This window comes from Chroicocephalus ridibundus, chromosome 1 (assembly GCF_963924245.1).
Source record: "Chroicocephalus ridibundus chromosome 1, bChrRid1.1, whole genome shotgun sequence".
Classification (NCBI taxonomy): Eukaryota; Metazoa; Chordata; class Aves; order Charadriiformes; family Laridae; genus Chroicocephalus; species Chroicocephalus ridibundus.
Genome location: NC_086284.1, coordinates 206876782 through 206899043, shown reverse-complemented (window position 1 = coordinate 206899043; position 22262 = coordinate 206876782). Strand labels below are relative to the sequence as shown.

The following is a 22262-nucleotide window of genomic DNA, read 5'->3' as shown; positions in this document are numbered from 1 at the left end:
TTTTTTTTTTTTAAATGCTACTAAAATCGAGAATTCTGTCAACTCAATTTACAGACTTCTCATCCTTGGAAAAACTACTATAAACAAAGATAATATGTCTCTAAAAGCTGCTTCTGCCCTCTGGCTGGTGCATCTTAGGTACTGTTTGGAAATCTTTAGAAATTATTTCATTGTTAGGCTTGGGTTTCCCCTCATTGTAGTCAGAAATTCTTAAATCTTAAACCTTGCTATATCCTAAATGTTTGGCAGTTCTGCAGGGGAATGAATTGTTTTGATTCTTCCAGCAGTTTTTTGTAGCATCAGCAGCGTGTAGCTGAGCTACTGAAACTAAGGAAATGGGAAGAGGCTTGAAATTGTTTATCTGCTTTCATAAAATATTTTTTAATTATATTCAGGAGCAAAGGAGTGGCTGACAATAGGGCTCCATGGTGTGTAGCCACTCTATAAATCAATTGCAGCTGAAGTCGAAGTAGCCAAGACATGGGAGCATTAACAGTTTCTCATAAAACAGCAGACTGGTGGCTGGTTGCTGTCAGAGAACTGTGTTTGTATACAGAGAAGTAACACAGGGAAGTGTGAATGAGTTGCCTCAGTGAGAATTCACTTGTTTGCCGAGGAGGTCTGCAGAGCCTGAGTATGCCTGGTTACCAGTTCACATGCCACCTAGCCTGCAGAAACTGTTTGTATGTCCGTTTTCTCTCTCTCCTGCAAGCTCTTTATCTTAACTTTACTCCCTGTCTGTTTCTCTCATTCTTTTCATTTCAGCAGGGCAGAGAAGGGGGGCAATAATTTACAGAAGCAGTGTGACACTTGCTGCCCTGACAGCAAGCAGGGGAGGAGGCAGAGTGAACAGCCAGCCTGTGGAACAAGAAAGAGACAGACCAGAATGTTAAAATGTCTCTGAAAATCACTGCAGTGTCTGCAGCTTTTTGGCTGATGTCTATGGCTAGCGATCACCTGATGTGGGGTCAACTGCAGAGGAATAGAAGACAGACACCATTTGGATTTGAGTTTCCTTAGAAGGAGGACTGCCTCGTATCCCCTGTCCAGGAGGGAGTCTGGAAGACAGCAAGACCCTGTCTTACTCCCTCTTCTCCTTTGCTCCTGATTCTTTTCTTTGTCTGCTTCCGTGTCTTTCCTGTAGAAACAGCCATGGGAACTGAGCACTTGTGGTTCCAAATGACTTTAGTGGAACTTCAGAGTACTCGGCACCTTTGCCTGGAAATGTAGATATTTCAAGACAGCAAGGTGCTTTGCAAATGTCGGCCTGGGCCCTACTGCATCCACTGTCTCACTATTGATCATGTTTTCTCTTACTAGTTTAGAGCACTCCGAGGGAAATGGCTTCTGATAATTGCTCAGAAAAACCTCATATTGTACATCTTTGTTACTAAATTAAAAACGGCTTTGCTGTGAAGGTTTGGGTTTAACTCGGTTCCCCCAGAGATGTGCTGCTAGCTCGGAGAGGAAGCTGCCTATACTCCCTCTGTAAAACAGATAATGTTTCTTTTCTCTCATGCACATTGTCCTGCGTGTTATATACTGAAAAAAGTTTGATACTTGGCTTCTCTTTCTGTATGTATTTTCTACCATTCCCTTTGTGGCTGATTTCCAAAGTGCTGTTGGTGAGGGTGTCATGTCGTGAACGTGCATGTATTTAAGATTTAAGCTTGTTGTGATGACTAGGTTGACATTGACTTGAGAAGCTGGTCTCGTTCTATACCTTGCAAAAGCCATACACAGTTTGCTGAATTGTTAAGCAAAGAATATTGATTCTGGAGTATCATACCCATGAACACAATTTTTGTTGCACAAATAATAAGAGGTGATTCTGGAGTTTGTAAGAAGCTTCCTTTCACCTCAACGCTGATCTTCAGATCCAGCTGTAGCTCCCGATGAAGAGGTCTTCACTGCACCTTGTGTGCTGGCCAGAGATGAAAGTCATTCTGGCAGCAGGTGTGGTTCTTGCGACCCTTCTCTGAAAGCTGGAGATCACTCATTTCCTGGAAAGTGAGTGGAGAAAACTTGCCATACTCCAGAGAGATTAAACTGGAGCTTTCCACTGTATCCAAAAAGTGTCAAAATGGAAAATATTAGATAGTTATTCTGCATCAGGTAGCTGTGCAAGGCTGGATGGAGTGGTGAAGGGAAAAGGTGCTACCTTGTAGAGGTACCTTGGCCGAGGTGCAGAGGAGAGCACTCAGGAGCTTTTATGAAGACTGATATTCTTGTTCTGGCCTTTGCATGTGAACTTCTGTGTGACGTGTTTCTCTTGCTCAGAGCCTATGACAAGTTAGCAGTTGGAGGGGGCAGAGCTGATGAGCAGAAAAGAGAGTGGGGAAAAGGATTCCTGGATTCTTGCCATCTTGGGGGGAAAGGGGTTTATAACTTCTCATGACACCTCTCTGCAAAATGGGGGTCAGACTTTCTTCCCGAGAGTTTCCTGGGGTTGATTAGTTAGTACGCTTTGAGGCCCAGAGATAAAAGGCCTAGAGGAAGTGTTTCAATTCTCTTACTGAGATATGGAAGTGGTTATGTGTGGCAACCATGAGGGGCCGGTTAGAGGAAGTTATTTCAACTCTTCATGCGTGGTTTCTCTCTCAGCTGCAGAAGCTTAGAAGGCCCTAGTGAGAAGAGGGCTTGTGGCTTTTGTATGCTGACAGTCCGTACTGCAGGTCAGCATGGGAGCACAAACAAGCAACAGTATGGGCCAAGGGGTTGTTTTACTTCACTGTGGACAAAAATGAAACTCAACAAAGGAGGAGAGGCATTTGCTTGTCTCATCTTTCGTCGCCTGGACTAGATTTGTGATTCCTCCTGCAGACTTTTTTCAGCAAACTGAATATTCTGCTGTCTTCAGCATCATCCAGTTTTGTCTGGGCCCTAGGGACCTTTCCTTGCCAAGTGCTCAGCCACTTGGACATGCAGTTTTTGCCTTCATGGCAAGCGGATCTTTGAGGATTTGATGCAAGGGCATGAGATCAGGTGATTCCCAAGAAGCACAATGTGTTAAGATGCTACATGTTTTGCACGATGCTTTGATGAGCTGGAAGCGCTTAATTTAAACTTCTGGAACAGGCAATTCAGTTACAATTCCAATTTTAATTAATCTTACGTTTGAAGCCCCTACAAAAAAAAATACTGAAGTCTCATGATAAGTTTTTAACATAAACTGGTGTGTGAAATGAATGAAGGCCAAGGGCCTGCTGTACACAGCCTCCTAGAAACGTCCAGTCTTTTCTTTTTTGTTTTAGCTGAATCTGGTACATCGAATAATGAAAGAAGTTTGGAGGAGATACCAGCTTCATTCCTGCACCTTCTGCTTGTGAGTGAGTCATTTGTTAAAGATTTCAGCCTGCCTTTTATTTCTATATTATGCCTATTATGGGCATAATAATCTTGGTCTTCAACAATACTACTCGCTTGAACAGTCAGTGTTTACTCTACTGTGAATGTCAACATGAGTGTCATGTACTCTTTTTAATGATCCTGCTGGCCCTCTCTAAACCAATGTGAATGTTAATCATAGAGGCAGTTTTACAGCTGGAGTTCAAAGCTGCTGAGCTCACAGTGCTCTCAAGCTGGGTGGTGGGTGTTGAACACCTATAAAAGCCAGGTCACTTATACCAGTGCTCAAAATATTTCACTGATTGATCACCTGGTTGATACCAGGTACTGCTAAGAGACTTGTAAATGGGAAGGAGAAAGGGGACACCACAGAGACATTGTGTGTCAACATTTAGATGAACAGCTAGTGCTGATGGGTCACAGATGCCTAAACAAACAAGATAGCATCCCATGGCAATTCACCCAAAACGCATGCACTTAGCGCACGTGTAGTACAACAAATTGACCGTATCTCTGTGAAAGTGTGGGCATCTCGGGTTCCTAATATGTTGCTATTTTGTTAAATACAGTGATGAGAGAGGAAGCGCAAGAGAGTTTGCAGTGTTCCATATCATGAGTCGGATTCTAGAAGCTGCAAATGGCATGTGCATGCCTTTGCCTCCTGGTAAGTCCTGTGTTTTGCTGTTTTAATTGTAAGTGAGGAGAGCAATGCGATGGATTCCCCCCACAAGAGCACTAGCTGCAGCACACGTGTTAAGTTAGCTTCGGCAGTATTGAAATCTGTTCAAGACAGTTACAGAGGGGAAGACCTTCCATAAACACATGCAAGTGAAATGAAACAAAACTGAATAGTCACTACAAATAGAGACAACAAATCAGAGGTTTATTTCTCTGTTTTCAGCTTCCAGTGGAATGTTTGGACACAATTTTAGCTCAGAACTAAGATTTAGACTTATTTATGTATTTTTCTTAGACAGCTGGACTTCAGTGTCGTGGACTACAAGGGAAAATCCTATCCTGGAGCAAAAAAAGAGTGTTTTTTCTCATGCTGTTGCCCTGCTAATATTTTTCAGTTTTATCCTGAAAGGATTATCTCCAGCCTTGATGGAAGAGCTGATCTTGATGGTAGACTTTAATTCCCTAGAGTTTCTCGTAATCGCTTAGAGTCTTCTCAAAGCACTTGCTTATTTTTGCTTTGGAAAGACTTCTTAACTTCTTAGTGCTTCTGATTCTGTTTGAATCTTTCTAGTTTGTGTTTCCTGGTCTGTTTTCAGTCTTTGAAACTGTTTTTGGTATGAGGTTGTCCCTCAAACTTACACTGCGTGGGCACAAATGCTGCCACGTAACGGTGTCACGTGATGCAAGACCATCATCTGGTTGGTGTTAAGTGAGAAACTGAAGTCTTAACGCTGCCTGCGGGAATGTGTGGGTGGCAGCTACATACTGAGGGTGGTGGGGCCACAGTTTTTAATTAACTGGCGGGAAAGAGGGAGATAAAAGGCAAATTAATAGCACAATTCAGATATAAGACAACAGCTTGGAGATGTTTAATAACTGCATATGACTGTAGTGACTGTTTTGAGTCGTCTTGGCTTTCCTCTTTCTGATAGAATTGTACTTGAGAGGACTTAAAGAATACCTGAATAAGACTACGTGACTTTTGAGAGAGTGATTTCCTCACCAACTAGAAACAGTCAGAAGTTAAGGAGAGTGTTGGCTTTAGCTAGAGTAATGCCAGTCTCTAATACAGACTTAGAAAAAAAATATTTTTGTACCAAACAAGTTTGCCTTTCATAGGTTTTCACACTCTGCACTTGGGGCTTGGTGTTCGATGTCTCCCTCTGCACACCCTCCTGCACTATATTGACAGTGGAGTCTTGCATTTGACAGAAACGTGTGTCAGGAAATTGCTGGAAGGTACAGTGAGTTTCTTGTGTTTTGAGTTTCATGTGCTTCATTTGTTACCAGCTGGCTGACTGGCAGTGATGCCCTTTCAGCTGTTCAAAGTCAGACACAGGATTTACTGACCAGGAGACTCAGTTCTTCCTGAGTGCTTTTTCAGTGAGAGCTGTAGCTGATGGTGTTGCCCAGCTGAAAAGAGAAAATTAGGACTCAGACTATATGATTGCGCCTTACTGTAGTAGACAAAGAAATATCTGTTTGGGGAGGATTTGAGTTTATAGTATTTCCACTTGGGACTTCCTAGAAAAGTGAATACTAAGGATCATCATAGAATTTGTTGGGGGGTTTCTTTGACTCTATGAAAGTGCACACCTACGTGAAAGGAAGTCAGGCTGCTATCCAGTCCTCAGCTTTGGCTTTAATTATGTTTCAAACAAGACAGTCTTAGTGCTAGGATTGGCAAATGGCTGTAAATTCAGTGCTAGGAAGTGAAAATTCAAAATAAGTAAGCAAAAGCCTACGTGACACGGCATCCCAATATTTCTGGCAAATATTGAGGTTGTAAATGTCTTCTAAATATATCGCAAGGTTACCTAAAGGTGGGAGTTAAAATCAGTTCTGTATGAACCCATATAGTCATCAAGAGGGGCTAAAGGCTTCGGAACAAAATGGGGAGTGAGGCAAATTGGCAGTTGCAGGCACAGTTAGCATCACAGCCGTGTTAATTGCCTTTTTGAGATCAGAAGGGAGGAAGAGAGAACTGTAGCATAAGCTTCCTGGGATACAACTCTCAAAAAGTAATTGATTTCATCACAGCTGCAGCCACATCCCTTTGTTATGTGCTATTTCTCTGGTGTTCAAGAAAAGGGACACAATATGCAGTATTAGTCTGTGCCTGGTTTTGGTGAATGAAATATTATATAGGGAGTTCTACTTAGTCAAAACATGTCTGAATTACTGTATAAATTGTTAACCTAAAATGATAAAGATATGTACAAATATACAAAAAAAAATCAATAGAAACACTATAAACATAATTAACACTCCTAACAGCCCTTATTGAAAATTAAAATTTTCATTTCATTACAGAGATGATATTTATTCAGAATATCTTAAGTGAAAGTTGTAGTTATGCGGTTACCACTAACGATGGTGGGGTGTTTTTTCCTTGTAGACCTGGATGACACTGAGGAGAATGAAAAGCTGAAGTTCAGTATTGTCATGAGGCTTCCCGAGGTAACTAATAACTTTGGATGTCATTTACTGGATTTGGAATTGATAGGAAATTCCTCCCTGTGCATAGGATCAAGCCAATGGAAGACATGCTGTTATTCAAATAGGGCACAGATATAACCTGAATCTCCAGTTTCTCCATCTGCTGCTCGTGACCTGTAGGGTACCCTCATAACTTAACGCTGGAACTAGTTACTGATGTTTCATTAAAAATTCCAACAGAATGGGAGATTGGCTTCTCCTTTTTCCCTTTTGCTCCTAGTGCACACCACAGTACTGCAGAGGAAGCACAACATCTCAGTGAGCAGAGGAAAGCCAGGGATCCCCCCCGGGGGAGTCCCTTGCTTAGAACAGGCTTTTCTCAACATAAGTTGCTTATTGTTTGCTCATTATGGGCTGTTACGTATAGTTCAAATGGCCAGAAGTGCTGCTTTGGTTTTCCTCTAACAAGGGCTTCTTTATGTGGCAGCAATTTTGAGAAGGGGTAGGGAAGGAGAACTCCACAGGACGCTCTTTGTCCTCTGTATCTTGTTTTGGGCATGGGTTGGTGAGCTGGGGTCAGCGCGGGGCCTCTGAGCTGTCAGCCCCAGGCCTGGTGGGTGGGGAACACCATTCCAGCCACACTTTGATGTGAGGGGCTGAGTTGTGAGCGCTTTTGGGAACACGTACTGCTAGTTACGCGCAGTAGACTCAGTGCCTTATTGTATCCGTTTACAGCTTTGGGAAAAAATGCAGAGAATGGTTTGTTTGCCAAAAAGGACACTTTGGGGTGACTCAGACTATTTTGAGCAGGTTACATTCACTAGATGACTTCAGTTGCATCAGAAGCAAGTATTTAAGCACCATTGAAAGTGTCCAGCGTTTCCTAAATGAACTCTCAGTAGTCTGTATTGCAATTCAGCTGAAAGTGAGGGGAGTGGGGAAGATCTAGATAGGGAAAATAGCAGAAGGTGGAGCTAACTTTACAGTGTGTCATATTTGTTTGCTTATTGGTTAGGATTGGAAGCTTTGGGACATCTGGGTTTGAATCTCTCTTGCCTTTAGGAATGTGAATCAATGTTACCAATTCCCAGGACAATATCCTCAATAGTGGGATGCAAATTGTGTTCCCAGTATCTCTTCTTGTTGGTGTTCTGCTTTTGTAAGATTCCTTAGACTGAGCCTAAGAACAGCCCTGTTCTGAACGGGGCATTGAGGAATGGGGCACCTGTGTTATTCTTTGGGAGAAACATGGAGTTAACCAGTAAAGGAGAAATGGCCGACTTATATTTAAGCCTCAATGTCCGTTTAAGTAAACGTGCAAAGTGGGACAGAGGTAGTGGGATGGACTGGTTGATAGAAACTTACTGAGTAGCAAGGATTTGATTGCTTCCCACACTTCGGGACCGTATTGGAATCTCCTTGTTACTGGCTATGAAAGGAAGGCTCCCTGGCTAAAAATGATGAGGTCTTAGCTTCTGTCATCAGTGTCTGAAAGCAAAGCAGTCTATGTTACAGCCTGCATTTTGTTTACTTTTTCCCCCCCTCCTTTTCCCCCTCCTAAGTTTCTACTGGGCTGTGTTTATATTCTCAGGTTTCTGGGTTTTGTTGTTTGCTTTCTAGGCTCTTGGTCAAAAGGTCCGCCAGTTTTGGAATCATCCAATAAATGCTAATTTAATTGCACGGAAATATGTGAAACTTCTTCTTGAGAAGCTGGGGAACAGGCAGGTAAGAGCGTATAGGCTGTTTTTTTAAATCTTTTGCTTTGATAGTCTTGAGATTCCTGACCTTTCTGTAGACTGTAACGCACTAAAGATAACACTGAAACTTGGCACTGAGCAACTCTGAACTAACCTGGAGTGTTCTCCTTTACAGTGTAGCAGGCCAATCCCTGAGAGACTCTTGGTCCCTGTAGAGTTTTTGCCACTTAACTACCTGACTAATATGCTGGCAGAGATAGAGGATCAAGGTAATTCTGTACTTTGGAAGCCCAGTAATTGTTACTCTTTGCTCATGGTCAGCTGTGTCCTGACTATATTGACGTAACTGAGTTCTAAAACTTCAGTGATGTCTGAACGTGTAGGTTTGGTCGTCTTTCTGGTGATGGGTGCTGTGAGAGGGCTTCTCCACTGCGTATCCTTTCATCCAAATCCTGTGTGTGTTGAATCCAGGTAGCAAACTTGCATTTTTCCAGAATGAAATCTGGTTCACGTACAGGGTGGTGGTAGCTGTTATTCTGTGTTCAAATGTGGAGAAGGGCTTGCTCCTTACTTATACTGTATGGTGGCTAAGAGGCAACCAAAATCAGATCTTCCACCTCTGAAAAGATTACCCAGATCGCTAGTTTAGGAGGTGCTCTGAAGTAAAAGGCAATTTTTCATTTCAATGCTGTTCCTTTTTTTTAAATTAAATTCAAATTGGTTAGGGCACTTGCATCATACAGTGAAGCATCTGAAGATTTTGAATTCTACTGAAAAAAGCAAGGTGCATTAAGGGAAGCATTATACTTTTTAGCATTACTGGTTATGCCTATATTAATAAAAAAAAAAAAGTCAAGATAAGGACCTGAAGGCTAAAATAAGATTGTCCATGTGTGGATATCATCCCGTTTGGGGAGGAAAAAGAATTTAAACCATATAGAAACATATGAGAATGTGCCCTGGTCCATTTTATATGCTATATAGCCACTGTGCTTAAATCTTGTTTTGGATCTGCAGTGTAGAATTAGTATGGAAATCCCTAGCGGCATCCAGAGATGCTTGGTTGTTTATTTGTATCCCACTAAGAGGAAAGTTTCTGCCATGGGTGAGCATCCAAATGGCTCCACTGAAAGCTGTAGGTATTTTGTGTAAATGAAAGCGCAGTTCCATCTATTACCTTATCTTTCGGTATTGTAGATAAAGATGTTTAATAGACTGCAGGACCCGTAAGTGTATGAGAACACTTATGATTTTGTAAACACTAACTTTCTCACAATGTTTTTCTAGGTGTGCATCCATATGAAAAACAAGACCATATTAATGTAAGATTTGTAGAGGAAACAGCACTCAAACATACTATGATGCTTTTGGGCCTCAAATATTCCTGAAATAACGTGCTGTTGAAGAAAGCTAACTGTGGTACTTTTACATAAAAGTATTCACACAGAAGTGTGGCAACCAGCTTTTTTTTGTGTTTTAAACTTAAATGTCACGTTGTTTTCCAAATAATCTGCAGTTTTGTGTAGCCACCATTACTGACATAAGCTACTCAAAATATTGTTTGGTGCAACGTATTTAGGCTGAAATCGCTGACTTCTAGATAAATCCTAGAGAAATTAATCTGACACAAACCCAGGTTTCCAATGAAAGGTATCTGTGGTTTCATTGTTTCATGTTGAAGTGGTCAAATAAATGGAACTACAGTGGGTATCAAAACACACTGTGAAAATTGGTGTTAATGTCAATTATTTTAACAAGGTAGACAATCCTGAAAGAGGGAATCCAGTTGTATTGTACAGTGACAAGAAACCGGTAACTGTTTACTCATTTAGATCAATAAAAGTATTTCTTGCTGTGTTTATGTAAAACAGGTAAGAGTAACAAATGATGAATCGGTCTCTGTATGTCATCAGTAATGATGTGTTCATTGCTTGTGGGGGTCGTGTGTTATCTTATGGTACTTCGGCCTCTGGAGTTAGATTCTAATACATTCACTTTTGTAATTGGCGCAAAATATAATCTTCTTAAAGTGCACATGACAGGGTTTTGTTTTTTAAGATATGTATAACATACTGTAAGCAATACAAGATAAGAAAAAAGTTCTTTAGAAATTTACACTAATGGTGACTTGGGCAGAATTTTACTTAATTCTTTCCTTGCAACTTTTAGTGTTACAGTTCAAGCTTCAGCTTCAAAAAGAAATGGAGGCTGGTTTTCCTTCATTTTCAACTTTTATTTATATAAAACTGAACCAGCGTTGTGTTTTGGTTTGCTTTGGGTTTTTTTTTTTTAAGCTCTGAACTGTGACATTAAATTAAAATAATAATATGCAGAGAAAAAAATCTTAAGTTCTGACATGTAGGATTTCTGCAGTCTTTATTGGATCTAAAAACAACTCTAGCAAAGTTTCAGACTATTAAACTAGTGAAGCTCATTGACAAATTGATAGATTTTGGAGGTTTTCAGTAGCAGCCCCTGGTATTCTCTCTGAGTGAAATAAAAAGATCCAGTTCTCGGGAGTGATGCGGCTAATTCATGGTCATTCCTTTGTCATTACTGTCAGTGGAGCAAGAGTTTTAGCTTTCTCAGTAACTGCACAGAGGGAAGGAATATTTTTTCTCAACATAATTCAAATTTGTCTGGCAAGTGTAAGCCCCAATCCCAGAATGCAGAAAGGTTTGTTGGTGTATTTGTGTAAGTGGTGGGTACTTAGTTCGTATTATATTAATAACAAGAGAAGATTTTCTAACCTTTTCTTTTTAATGAAATGTGTATAATATAATCAGATGCAATAAAGCTTCACCTGAGAAAAAAATAAGCCTAATATTACAATCACTTATTTTTCTTAACATTTTAAAATACTGCACTGCATTTGGGATACCAGGCTCCTCCTAGCCACGAGAAGGGAACTGGTATCACTGACTATTTAGCTGCGCTTCTGACATTAACAGCTACTATTATTTTCAATATGGAATCCGGCTAAACGCTGACGGACGTTCCTTCAGTGCGGTGTAAAGGCTATTGACCCTAGAGATCCAGCAACGGGTAATGGCCTCTCCTGCTTTAGGTGCTGTCAGTTCAGATTTCAATTGGCTTGACAGTAGGTTTTCTGAAATGTCGCATGTGTGAACTAGGTTTGCTTGGTTTGAAAGGAGCGTGAGCGCCGTAGGGCCGCGGCAAGGGGAGACTGTATTCGTCGTCTGGGATGTAGGCGGTCGGGCGCTGTTCAGCTGTCGTGTGGACACGGCCGGGCGCTGCAGCTTGTTCCTCTTCTGCAGCACGCTGTGAGAGAAACACCGCGGGGTCACTCAGTGATTATACGCTTTCAAACTGCAGCGCGCCCCTCAGCCAAGGTACAGAACGCCTAACAAAGGAAACGCCGTTAGTCTAGTCCTTAGCAAGCCAGGAAACCCAGAGGGGTATTAATTGCTCATTGAAAGGAAAGCGTGAGTTATTGACCACACAGATGTGAGTTTGTCTTTTAAATACAGTTTTGAGCCTGTAATGCTTTTGTTATTTGTGAAGAAAACAGATTAGATGAATTTATAAAAGTTATAGTAAGTGTGCACAGAACATCTTGGGAACAAGGTAATAGTTCTGATGCTTCAAAAGGTAGCTAGATTTATGCTGACAGCGGCTGTTCCTGAAAACAGTGAGCTGGTATCCACAGCACTGAGAGGGAACTGAGTCACAGCATGAGGAGAAGTGTTAATGACAGCAAAGTACCTTATTCTAAACCAGTTTTACCGCAGCAGTTCTGCGTGACTTCAAGTTCTTAAAGTGTGTATACAGTGTATTCCTCTCCCGGCTTTGTGCACCTTTCAGATTCCCTGGGAGTGATCAACTAAAGGATTCATATGACAAAGCTGATTTCCCATCAGCAAGAGTTCCCCCAGTATGGACATCTCATTTTTATGCTACTTTTTCTTCTCTGGGAGCTCTCTGCTCAGGGATCACCGATGGTCTCAACTAAGGAGGCATAGGATCCAGCAGGGTCGGATTTGAAGCGCTATTTGATGTGCTGCCCTGTCTGCTCTCGGTGTCTGGCTCAGCAGCCTGATTCTTTGCTACTTCTGATGTGATGGTCACTGCAGCTGGTGTGTGGAAGATGCTAAACTTAACTATTCCTGAGCCCGACACCCCACCTTTTGCGCCTTTACCTTGAGATCCAATGGAAAGCAGCACTTTGCCAATGTCTATCTCACCCGTCGTCTTAAAACAAGATCACACAAATTACTTTAATAACTGAAGGGAAGTCTTCTTTTTAGTGTATTTAATCCTTAAGATTCGATGGCCAGTTCTAGGCAGTGTGCACGACTGCAGTTATAACTCCACAAACCCACAGTGTACCACTTCTGGAGTTGTCCCTGTCTATACCATCATCTCCGCTGACTCCTGGAGCTCCATGTTGTGGTGGAGCAGCTTCCCAGTGAGCTAGTGCAGCTCTTTCAGAAAGACAAGCCAGAGCAGTGAAAGGACGGGGCTGAAGATCTGATTGCAACGTACGACAAAACTTACTTTAGCTCTGGCTTCAGCTGCTTCTTTTTGCATCTTCTCGTTGCGTAATACCTTCAACCATTCGTTTTCTGTTTCTTTGGGAGGGGGAAGGCCTTGATCTATCCTTGACGAAACAGTCATAAAAAATTGTTCTTTGTCTCTCGCTTCCTGCTGGAGTTTGATGGTGAGGGCTTGCTTCATGGATAGCTCTGCAACAAGGGCCATCATCTTCTGGGTTCTGTCCTTTATCTTCTTCTGCAGCTCGTTTGTCTGGAATAAGTAAGAACTGTGTTCTAGTGAGGGCTTCCCTTTAGATGCTTGCCCGGTAAGTGTTAGGTATGTGAAAACAAGTCCAACTTTGTTTTAAAAAATGGTTCCATACTTGAAAATGACTTAATGAAACAGGCTGTGTGTTTCTGCATGCACCCGTTTGGTTTTCCCTATTCAAAACCACAGAAACTGGCAGCATGAGAAGTCACATTTCCTCCAATCCAAGATACAGAAAAGCATTTGTCTCCTGCCCTTTTCAGCTGAATAGCAAAACCCTCATTGCTGTCAGAGGCAGGTTTTACACCCAGATTCTTATTGACCTTTTGCACAATTAACTTTGTAATAAAAGTGTAATAAGCCCAATCCTTACGAGATAATTGAGTGATAAGGCAACCACAGTAGGGCTGCGGGTTGTGAAGTTATCCTTGGCAGGGGGGCGAGCAGAAAAGGGATGGGACAGGAATCCTGGAGATGATTTGAACCAAAAAAAAAAAAACCCCAAACAAAACAACAAAAAAACCCAACCCAAACAAACAAAAAAACCCAACAAAAAAACCAACCCAACCCCCCCTAAATACTCTTTTTAAAGTCAGAGCTCTTGTGAATATAACTTTTGGCTTGCTACCATTTTTACAGTAATTTATTAGCCGGTGGCTGTAATTTCACAAACCCAAATAACAGCCGTGTTATTCCTCTGTCCGTGGAAAATTAAAGATCGGCTGCTATAAAGATGTGTTGCGATTTAAGCCCTTCTGAGTGCCAAACCTAACACCTAAGAAAAAAAAAAAATCAACCCCAGCCTTGTTTTACAATAACTACATCGCATTTTTGTTCTGTCTTTCACTCGGCTCGGTTCTACTTGGAGCTTTTTCATTAAGGAGGGTGAGGTGAGAATTTTTGCTCTTCCCCAAGCAATATTACTGGCACTTAAAAGGAAATAGCTATAACTGCATAAAACTAACTGTATTGAAAATGGTATTTCTTTCCTGTGTGGTTGTCCCTACCAAAATAACAAAGAAACCTTGAGCCAGATACCAAGTTTAGGTCCCTTCCAAACCCTGTCATTCTGTGATTCTCCTGTGTTGGAGTAGAACTTACCTGGCTCTTCCCTATTTCTTTTTAGCCTGTGACGTGTTTGTTGCGGAAGGGCTGTTAAGTACACGTGTAAAAGGAGGATTCTAACAAGTTTCTAGGCATCTACCTGAGAAATAACTAATCCTGTATTTTGATGAAAGGCACTACATATGGTGCAGCTTGCTTTCAAAAAAAAAAACAAACAGTACACTCACCTAATGCTTCTGGTCTATCTGTGTTACTGTTACTACTAAACGTCTGTAATTTCTGGAGACTAATGTGATTTGTCTCTCACTATTTCCAGCCACTTCTGTAATTTGCGAGTGAGTCATCTTCCCCCTTGCCCAGATATTTCATTTCGTACAGGCGTGCAATGCCCTTCTTACCCTTTTCGCTAGGAGCAGTGTGTCCTGCTTCCCGTTCTCTGCCGTGGCCCGGATTCTGTCCGTCAGCCGGGAAACGTGCTCACAGAGAAAATCTGTCTCCAGCAGCTTCTCCTCCTTCTGCACCAGCTCCACCTCCAGCTGCAGCGAGAAGGATGCAGGGCGGAGGTAAATGGCAGGGGAAGGTGCAACACACTAAATACAGTGGGGGGAGTTTTGTGCCCCTATAAATGGGACAGACAAAAATATCTAAGAAAATCCCACGGCTGCTCATTCCATTCCTTTACCTTCCCTACGTATGTGCCCTGAAATTGGCTTTATATCGGACCTCAGGCTTCCCTTTGAAGCCTCCCCCGGCAGTCGGTGGTGGTGCTGCAGTCAGGGCTGCAGCGGCTCACCCGGCCTGGCCCCCTCTTCGATGAAGACCTGCTCGGTGGCTCCCTGTTGGGCACGGACACAAAGCAGCGCCACCAAAGCCTGAGAAGGATGTTTGCTGGATCCCATGTCACACACACAGACTTTAAGAGGGTAGTGGGACTGCCTCCAGCTCTCAGCCTGAGCATTGTGGTGGAACAGCTAATGGCCAGTTGCAGAAGAATGACAGGGTGGTTCACTAGCTGTTTATTATTTTGCAGTTATTTTCTTCTGCTGTCTCTTCCATGCCTTCCTGTGGTGAGGTGGGAGGGTCTCCACTGAAGTGCCAGTGGTGCGGATGGACCAGCTAGCAGATGATGCTGCAGAGCCAGGTCCAGTGCACGGAGCTCCCCCTCTCCAGCCTCTGCTGGAAGAAGTCAAAATGTCCTACATCCAGTTGTCATGGAAAGCAGGTGCTGGGCTGGAGTTCCCATTAGCCAATCATAATTTTTTTAATTCCTTTTACAGGAAAGGTTTTTTTTTTTTTTTAAAAGAAAAGATACAATTTGGTTTTTCTAAAAGAGGTCAATCGTAGGGGGAGAGCTTGTGATGTCATAAGTGATGTTACCTGCTCAATCTTCTTTAGCAGCTCAGGTGCAGATGGGTCCTTCCCTCCCAGATCTCGCTTTCTACTCTCATTCGCGGGGTCAGCAAAGATTTCCTCCATCCGTTTAATCCTGTCCTTGCACTGGGAATACTAGCAAACAAAAAGCCACAGGTTATTTTTTCAGACAAGGAGCCAAAAGCCCCATTATTACTCCATGACCAGAGATGGAAGGTCTCCGTGTGTCTGACTTACGCCAGCAGAAGTGCACTAAAGCGGTGGAGCTGCCTGCGCGGCCAGTTGCACTTGGAACCAAGACTCCAGCCTTGCTGGGAGACGTTTGTGATGCTTTACAATGTAGGACTAAGCAAAATGATACTGGTCAAACCCTGGGAAACGTTTCCCTACAAAACCAGAGGTGGACGTACATCGTTCTCCTGTCCTGCTAATCAATGGGAATTTGAAAACCAGTAGATTGTGTCACAGGTCATCCCTATAATGCACAAATACAAACCAGATTCACCTTATTAATGGTTTAAATGTCTCGAATGCTTCTTCCCTCGACTCCTTCACGTGCAACACAACCACCTGAAACTGTAGAAATAATTCAGCCACACAGAAGAGGCTTCTCTGAGCCACCAGGTATCACAAGAGCTCTGGACTGGAAGATGATTTCCACCTTCTGAACATGTTTGGTAAGTCAGAAAAAGGCTGTCCCAGGGACTCACCTTCCTCAGCTTCTGCTGGTGGCCCGGATGAAAAGCTGCAGGTGGCTTATACCAATTGCATCCTTGGGGCCACAGTGGGGTGGGCTCAGGGCCACCCTCCACAGCTGCTGTTAGCAGGTGGGGGGACGGAGCAGAGCTGCTGGGCCTGGGCAGCGAGATGAGCCCGAACACAGCTACAGCTCCACCCCGAGGAGGGAGAGGAGCCCCCACAGTCCCCCCACTCCCTTCCCCTCCCCAGGTCCCTGCAGCCGGGCGCAGCTGGTGCCTCCAGTGCTGGAGATGGGGGCAGCAGTGGGCGCCTGGGGCTCCTTGGGACTCGCCTAACTCACCCCCAGAGCCTGATCCTGCAGGCTTTAACAGACCAGGCTTGTACAGGGAAGGACGGAGGGTAACACAGAAGACTGTGAGCCATTTTAAATTTCTTTTTTTTTTTTTTTTTAAAAAAAAAAAAAGGGAACTACAATGTGACAGTTGCAGGACAGAGGAAAACCCTGCCGTCTGCCAGAAATTGAGTTCCACCTGCTGCTTTGTCCTCAGGCTACTTGAGGTGGGGGGGATCTTCCTTTATTCCCTACAATATTCTGTTTGACCCAGAGAATCCATTTAGGGATGTAGGAAGGACACAAGTGCCATACAGTTTGGTTGCAAGTCTGAAAGTCCCACTTCCCTGCTGATTAGCTCTAAAGGTCTCATCCCCACAGGCATCCAGGTTTTCCATGTTGAAGTTCCCAGGCTCATGTCCTGAAGTGACTCGGTGGTGACGCTGAGCGATGTGGTATTCCCGGGACCCAGAGAGGCAGGTGTTCCCTGACCTTTCTGGTGTGAGATGTTCCCATGGAATGCCGCTTCCCGGAACACACTGGATGGACACGCGTGCTTCGCATAAACACTCGCTGAAGGAGTGACTGGGACCGTTTATGTTTGGACTTGCAGGACTGACCGCGGTGGGGTTTTGCGCGTTGATATGCACCTGGACATCTGTCAGCGCATTGTCACTCCAACCTTGATCTATTCGCTCTAGCATAACATGACCCAGGTAAATTGCTATAAATGCTATGCATCAATTTCAGGCGATGATATTATTAAGGAAATAAGTGTTCACTGGCTCTTAAAGTTATGAGCAGTCAGCGAAAAGACAACGTAAATGTTTAGTTGTTGCTACAGGACGGGGTTTGTTCACAGGAAGTTAACAAAGTCATGTTTAACTGGAAAAGGGAAAACTGACAGATCTTCTCGGGTGATTATGGAACGTTACGAGAATGCTTGTCTTAAACACTTTTCCTGGTAAAAGAAGTGTTGTGCAGCTCTTTTTTTCCACGCTTTGAGAGTGGGCAAAGTAAAAACCTTAAATAACCGTAATGAACAATTTCTTTGTCAAATCGTGATTTGGTTTAAAACGAATGCCATTCAGTGCACAACTAGGTACTGAAAGATTTATTTTAATTGTAAATGACTAAAACTCCAGACCACTAATACACAGAGCGGAAGAACGAGCGGGACCGGCACAAACAACAGGATGCAGGTATGCTTCCAGTGAGGTTTCATAGCTGGGACCAAATTTCTCAACCACGAACTCAGCAAAAATGCCTTGTTGGAGGCAGTGGTGCCTTAAGGAGATTAAGGACAGTTCATCAGGTAAAATTTTTCAAGATTGAATAGTTAATTTAGAGAAGAAGGACTATTGCAGCAAAACCACTGGCCAAACCAGAAAAAAATCCGTAAAAATTTGCATGTTAAACTTAAATACTAGGCTTACTTTTAAATGCCATATGAATTGAGAGTGATTGGATGCAGACTAATCCAAAAGTATGGAAAACAAAGCACGTTTAGAAATAAGCATGCTATTCTGTGTCTGCTTAAGTGATGTGACTATAGGCATCTTTCTTTGTTTTCTCCTCATTTGTAGTGTTTTCTGTGGACAAGACTGAGTTCCAAGAGGTTCTAAGTCTTAAAGCCAAAAAAAAATCCCTCCTTTCTTGGAGTGGATTTGATACAGGGGATAGGAAAAGGCTCTACAAAAGAGGCTTTTCTCCCTTTGATTGTAAACACTCAGGAGGAATTGTTGAAGGACGAAGAAATGAGAGGGAACGCATACCTAGATAAAGGGATTGGTCTGAAAAAGTGGAGATCTGGTGCTTATTTTCGAAATTTCAGAGAAGGCAGGTGAGGTACACAGAGCACTAGAAAAGGGCCAATATCATACTTATTTTTAAAAATGGGTCGAAAAGGAGCTATGGAGCTATAAATAACTCTTCAGCTTCTGTAGAATAAATCTTGAACAAATCATAACTACCAAAGAAAAAGGGTATGAATAACAGCCAACACGGGTGTGTTGAGTCATGCCAAAACAGATCAATTTCTTGCCACGATAATTTAACAGGTGTAGGAATGACAAGTGGTAGGCATCACGCATCTTGATATTTACATGGCTTTGATATTTTTTCATATAACATTCTTAGAAACAAGCCAAGGAAATGGGGTCTTGATGAAAATATAAGGCAAGTACTACATAAGTAGAATGAGGTTAAGTAGTAGTACTTATGTAGTACTACATAAGTAGAATGAGGTTGAAGATTCAAATTCAAAATTACCTTGGTCTGAAGAAAGATCTGAACAAAAGAGAGAATATTAAATACCAAATGCAAGGTGCTACATGTAGGCAGAGAAAATTACCTGTGCAAATACAGAATCAAGGTCAACTGATTAGCTATCATTTCTTTAAAAAAGGGTCTGGTGGTTACGTACGCTTCCATGAACACGAATCAATATGTCATCTTGCAGGAAAGGCTACCATCGTATCTGGACACGTAAACAGAAATATAACCTGCAAGATGCCTGAATGAATCCTTTCACTCTCACCCCCTGATGTTAGGCACTGCACCTCAAGAAAAATAAAGACCACGTTGCCCAAAATAAAAGAAAGGCAAAAAAAGAATGATCAGAGAAAGATCTGTAAGGGCTGATGGGGAAAAAAAACAGGGTTGTGTAGCTTAGCAAAAGGATGGGAGACAAACGGGGTTAACTTTCTTCCAGTAACATGAAATGTTGTTGCAGGGAGAAAGAGAATGACCTATTCGTCACATCCCTGGTGGACAGAATACACATCAACAGGCTTATGTTGCAGCAAGAAATATCCAGGCTAACAGTTAAGAAAAATCTTTCCCTGTTAAGGAAGGATTGGGATGGCTTGCTGGAGAAACTGGAGTTTCCCATTGGCGGTCTGAAAGCATCGCATAGCCTCTCAGGAATGATGGGCAATCCGATGCTGGAGCAGGAGCAGCATTGCCCACATAAACTCTTTCTCTTAACAGCCCCATTTTTCTATGACTGGATGATGTAGTCTGGAGATTTTCATGGGGTGGTATTAAAACCTGGATAAATGTTGATGCCAAATGCCACAATGAAACTTTGGCCCCTGTTGCGTTGGTTAAACTTTGAGGCATGAAAGTCTCATCTACACCGTCGTGACAGCTCAGCAGGTCTACGTGTTGGACTAATTAATGATTAACGCTAAGTATTTCTCATTGATGCATGAAGGCAGATTTGTTTTCATGGGTCATTTCAATCAGCAGGAAACAGTCCCTTGATGTGCACTCCCAATTAAAAATTACACAGGGAAAACCACTTCAGAATCTCACCAGGTATTTTTTGTGTCAGATGAAGGAAGTACAGGTGTATGGGAGACACAGGCGAAATTTTTGTTCTTCCTGAATTGTCGCACAGCCCTGACCTGGGCTTTTCCCCTTCCCAGTGGGTATCACAGCCACTGAGGTAGGGGCTCGGTTTCTGCAGCCTATTGAACGCAATGTACCCATTCATCCATCTATTCCAAGAGGTGTGTCTCTAACAGAAATAGATATCCCATCCCAGAACAGCTAATTTAACGATGATCAAAGAATCTGTTGAAAATAGGTGAGACTTAGATTCAAACAGTGTCTCTAAAAAAGTCAAAAGACCTCAGTCAAATGCAATCAACAAATACTGAAACTTTTTCTATTTTGTGAGACCAGATCTTGTTTTCCTTTCAGATTGCTCTCTCTATATTTCAAGTATTACCAGTGGCGGATATCTGTTGTTGGAAAATCGTTCAGGATTCAGTACGGGAAAGTTTAATTCACCTGTGGAGGGAGGAAAGGCAAAAAAGTTCTGGGGTAATGGGAAGGTTGGGAAATGCAAGAGAGGAGAAAAACAGGACAGATAGATAAGAATAAGATGACCAAGACTGGAAAATACGCAAGACTTAGGGAGACAGGGACGGTAGGAAAAAGGGAAGAACTGCGTTAATAGTTGGTAACCACAGTACCTAGTTACATTTTAAAGGCTGATAACCGGGTATTTGACATTGTTCACTGGAACATCTCTGACTTGGGAATATTTATTAAGAGTACTCCATGTGTAATATCACACCACTCTGTATTTTCATACTTTTTAATTTTATGCCATTATTACAAAAAGATTTAAAGCACCTGAAGCAGTAGCTTCCCTTTAATGGTGACTTCAGGCTTCACATGGACCATCATCACAAAGGAGAAAGCTTTAGTAATGCAGAACAGAAAAATCTGTCAGTTCACAAGAATCATCTGCATTTGGTTACTGTATTTGACTCAGTGACTTTGTCTCATTCCAAATCTTACCTGAAAACATCTCTTTTTTTTTTTTTTTTTTGTCTATCATCTTTTTTTCATACTCCTTCTGATCATTGTTTAAATCTGTAATGCCACAGTAAAGTTCTTCAGGGTACAATTTGCGTAAGGTATTGTACAACGTTTTATTTTTTTAGCAGAGCGTACGGGTTCTTTAAAACACCAGAAGTTAGAGAAAAGCGCAAGTGCTATTTAACAGTGAGTCACAGCTCCCATCAATGCAATTAATTTATGATTTTGTGCAGACACTAACAGAATATGTATGGAAAAAATTGCCATCTGGAGATAAGGTCAAAAGTAAATGAGCCATTTCAGAAAGCAAGGAAAGAATGTCCCGAACAATGATGAACACTGCAGTTTGTTAGTTGTTTAATGTCATGTTGTAACTAGAACTAAAACTTACACTGTTTTTGTGTGGAAGAAAATATATGGGGATTATATCATTGTAGGCAGCAGAGTTTCCAGAGTAGGCTCAGGGTCAAGTGTGAATTGAGTTATTATTTTAGAAATTTGAAGAGCTAAGTATATCTCCCACCCCTCCACCTACCCCCATCAATACAGTTTCACCACATTTTATCTACATTCCCTTTTTTTTCCCCATGACTCCCATTCTCCAGCTTAGTCATACTGACATTTCAGGCTGCGGGGAGGGTTAGCTGAGATTCCATGCCCAGGAAGCGTTTGGCATGTGCATAACGAAGTGTATCAGCCAGTTACACAAAAGTGTAGAAACTCACGTATCTGAAGTTACAAACGTGCATCAGTGCTTTGCTAGACAGGAGTATTACTGAACTTTCTGTTTTAATAAACCTTGTACATGAAGACCTTTTTTTTTTTTTTTCTACAAAATTACCTTAAGGTTTAAAATACAGTATAATACAAACGAAAAAAGGGCTTGTTTTCCCACCAACCTGTATCTGAAGTACCACCAGATGTGCATCCAGGGCATTCTTCACTGGGAGCGCTTTGAGCCACAATTTAATCAGTCTCTTTTTCTCAGCTACCTTCAGCTTCAGAAATTGGATCTTTTCGTCCATATCTTGCATCTCAATAGCTCCATTTCTGCACAGCATCTCTTGCAGGTTTATTTTTTCATATAAAATGCATAGTTCTTCTTCTCGATCTCTGAGCAGAAGACCACTGCAATAAGCCCAAAATGAAACGGCAAAGTTAAAAAAAATTTACTCACATTCATTGTATTACATTCAAGAACATAACTGGCAACCTTGAAAGACAGCAATAATCTGGGAAAATGTACGAAGGTTTCACGAATATTATTTTAAGATCATGCCAACTTTTTAAATAGGGAACAAAATAATTGCAGTGTGAAAATCAGAGAACAAACAATTGCAAAGGTTGATTTGGTCTCTCATATAATTTTAAAAGCTCTTCTGGCCTTCCCCAGCATTCATTTAAAAATGGATTAACGTGAGCAGGGAGCTTTACATCTTCTGCATTTTTATACCTTATCTGCGCACACAGCACAAACGCAGCAGGAGGCTCCAAGCTCTCAAGGCACTCGGCAGCCCATCCAGCACACCTTTTAA

The 22262-nt window shown here is 42.1% G+C and overlaps 2 protein-coding genes and 1 long non-coding RNA gene across 6 annotated transcripts in view; 2 read left to right on the top strand and 1 right to left on the bottom strand.

Annotated features, from left to right (window-relative positions):
* GSAP (gamma-secretase activating protein) overlaps positions 1–10749 on the top strand; it is a 47518-nt gene extending 36769 nt beyond the window's left edge. For 2 of the 4 annotated variants that reach the window (XM_063323510.1, XM_063323509.1), the window contains 7 exons: positions 3255–3325; positions 3918–4012; positions 5146–5265; positions 6425–6486; positions 8086–8190; positions 8338–8431; positions 9450–10749. In XM_063323510.1, the coding sequence (XP_063179580.1) occupies positions 3255–3325; positions 3918–4012; positions 5146–5265; positions 6425–6486; positions 8086–8190; positions 8338–8431; positions 9450–9550 (648 nt within the window). In that variant the 3' untranslated portion in view covers positions 9551–10749. The remainder of the gene's footprint in view (positions 1–3254; positions 3326–3917; positions 4013–5145; positions 5266–6424; positions 6487–8085; positions 8191–8337; positions 8432–9449) is intronic. The other 2 variants (XM_063323511.1, XM_063323512.1) reach the window with 2 other exon arrangements.
* A 471-nt stretch (positions 10750–11220) lies between these two features.
* The window catches only part of CCDC146 (coiled-coil domain containing 146), a 74396-nt gene continuing 63354 nt past the window's right edge, over positions 11221–22262 (bottom strand). The window contains exons 14-18 of the mRNA XM_063323513.1: positions 21627–21855; positions 15369–15497; positions 14390–14527; positions 12681–12929; positions 11221–11444 (exon numbers count right to left, since the gene is read on the bottom strand). Coding sequence (XP_063179583.1) covers positions 11241–11444; positions 12681–12929; positions 14390–14527; positions 15369–15497; positions 21627–21855 — 949 coding nt within the window. The 3' untranslated portion in view covers positions 11221–11240. The remainder of the gene's footprint in view (positions 11445–12680; positions 12930–14389; positions 14528–15368; positions 15498–21626; positions 21856–22262) is intronic.
* Positions 13436–21627, top strand: LOC134510336 (uncharacterized). The gene is made up of 3 exons (XR_010069560.1): positions 13436–13816; positions 14402–16039; positions 16526–21627. It is a non-coding gene; the product is annotated as an uncharacterized LOC134510336 (long non-coding RNA).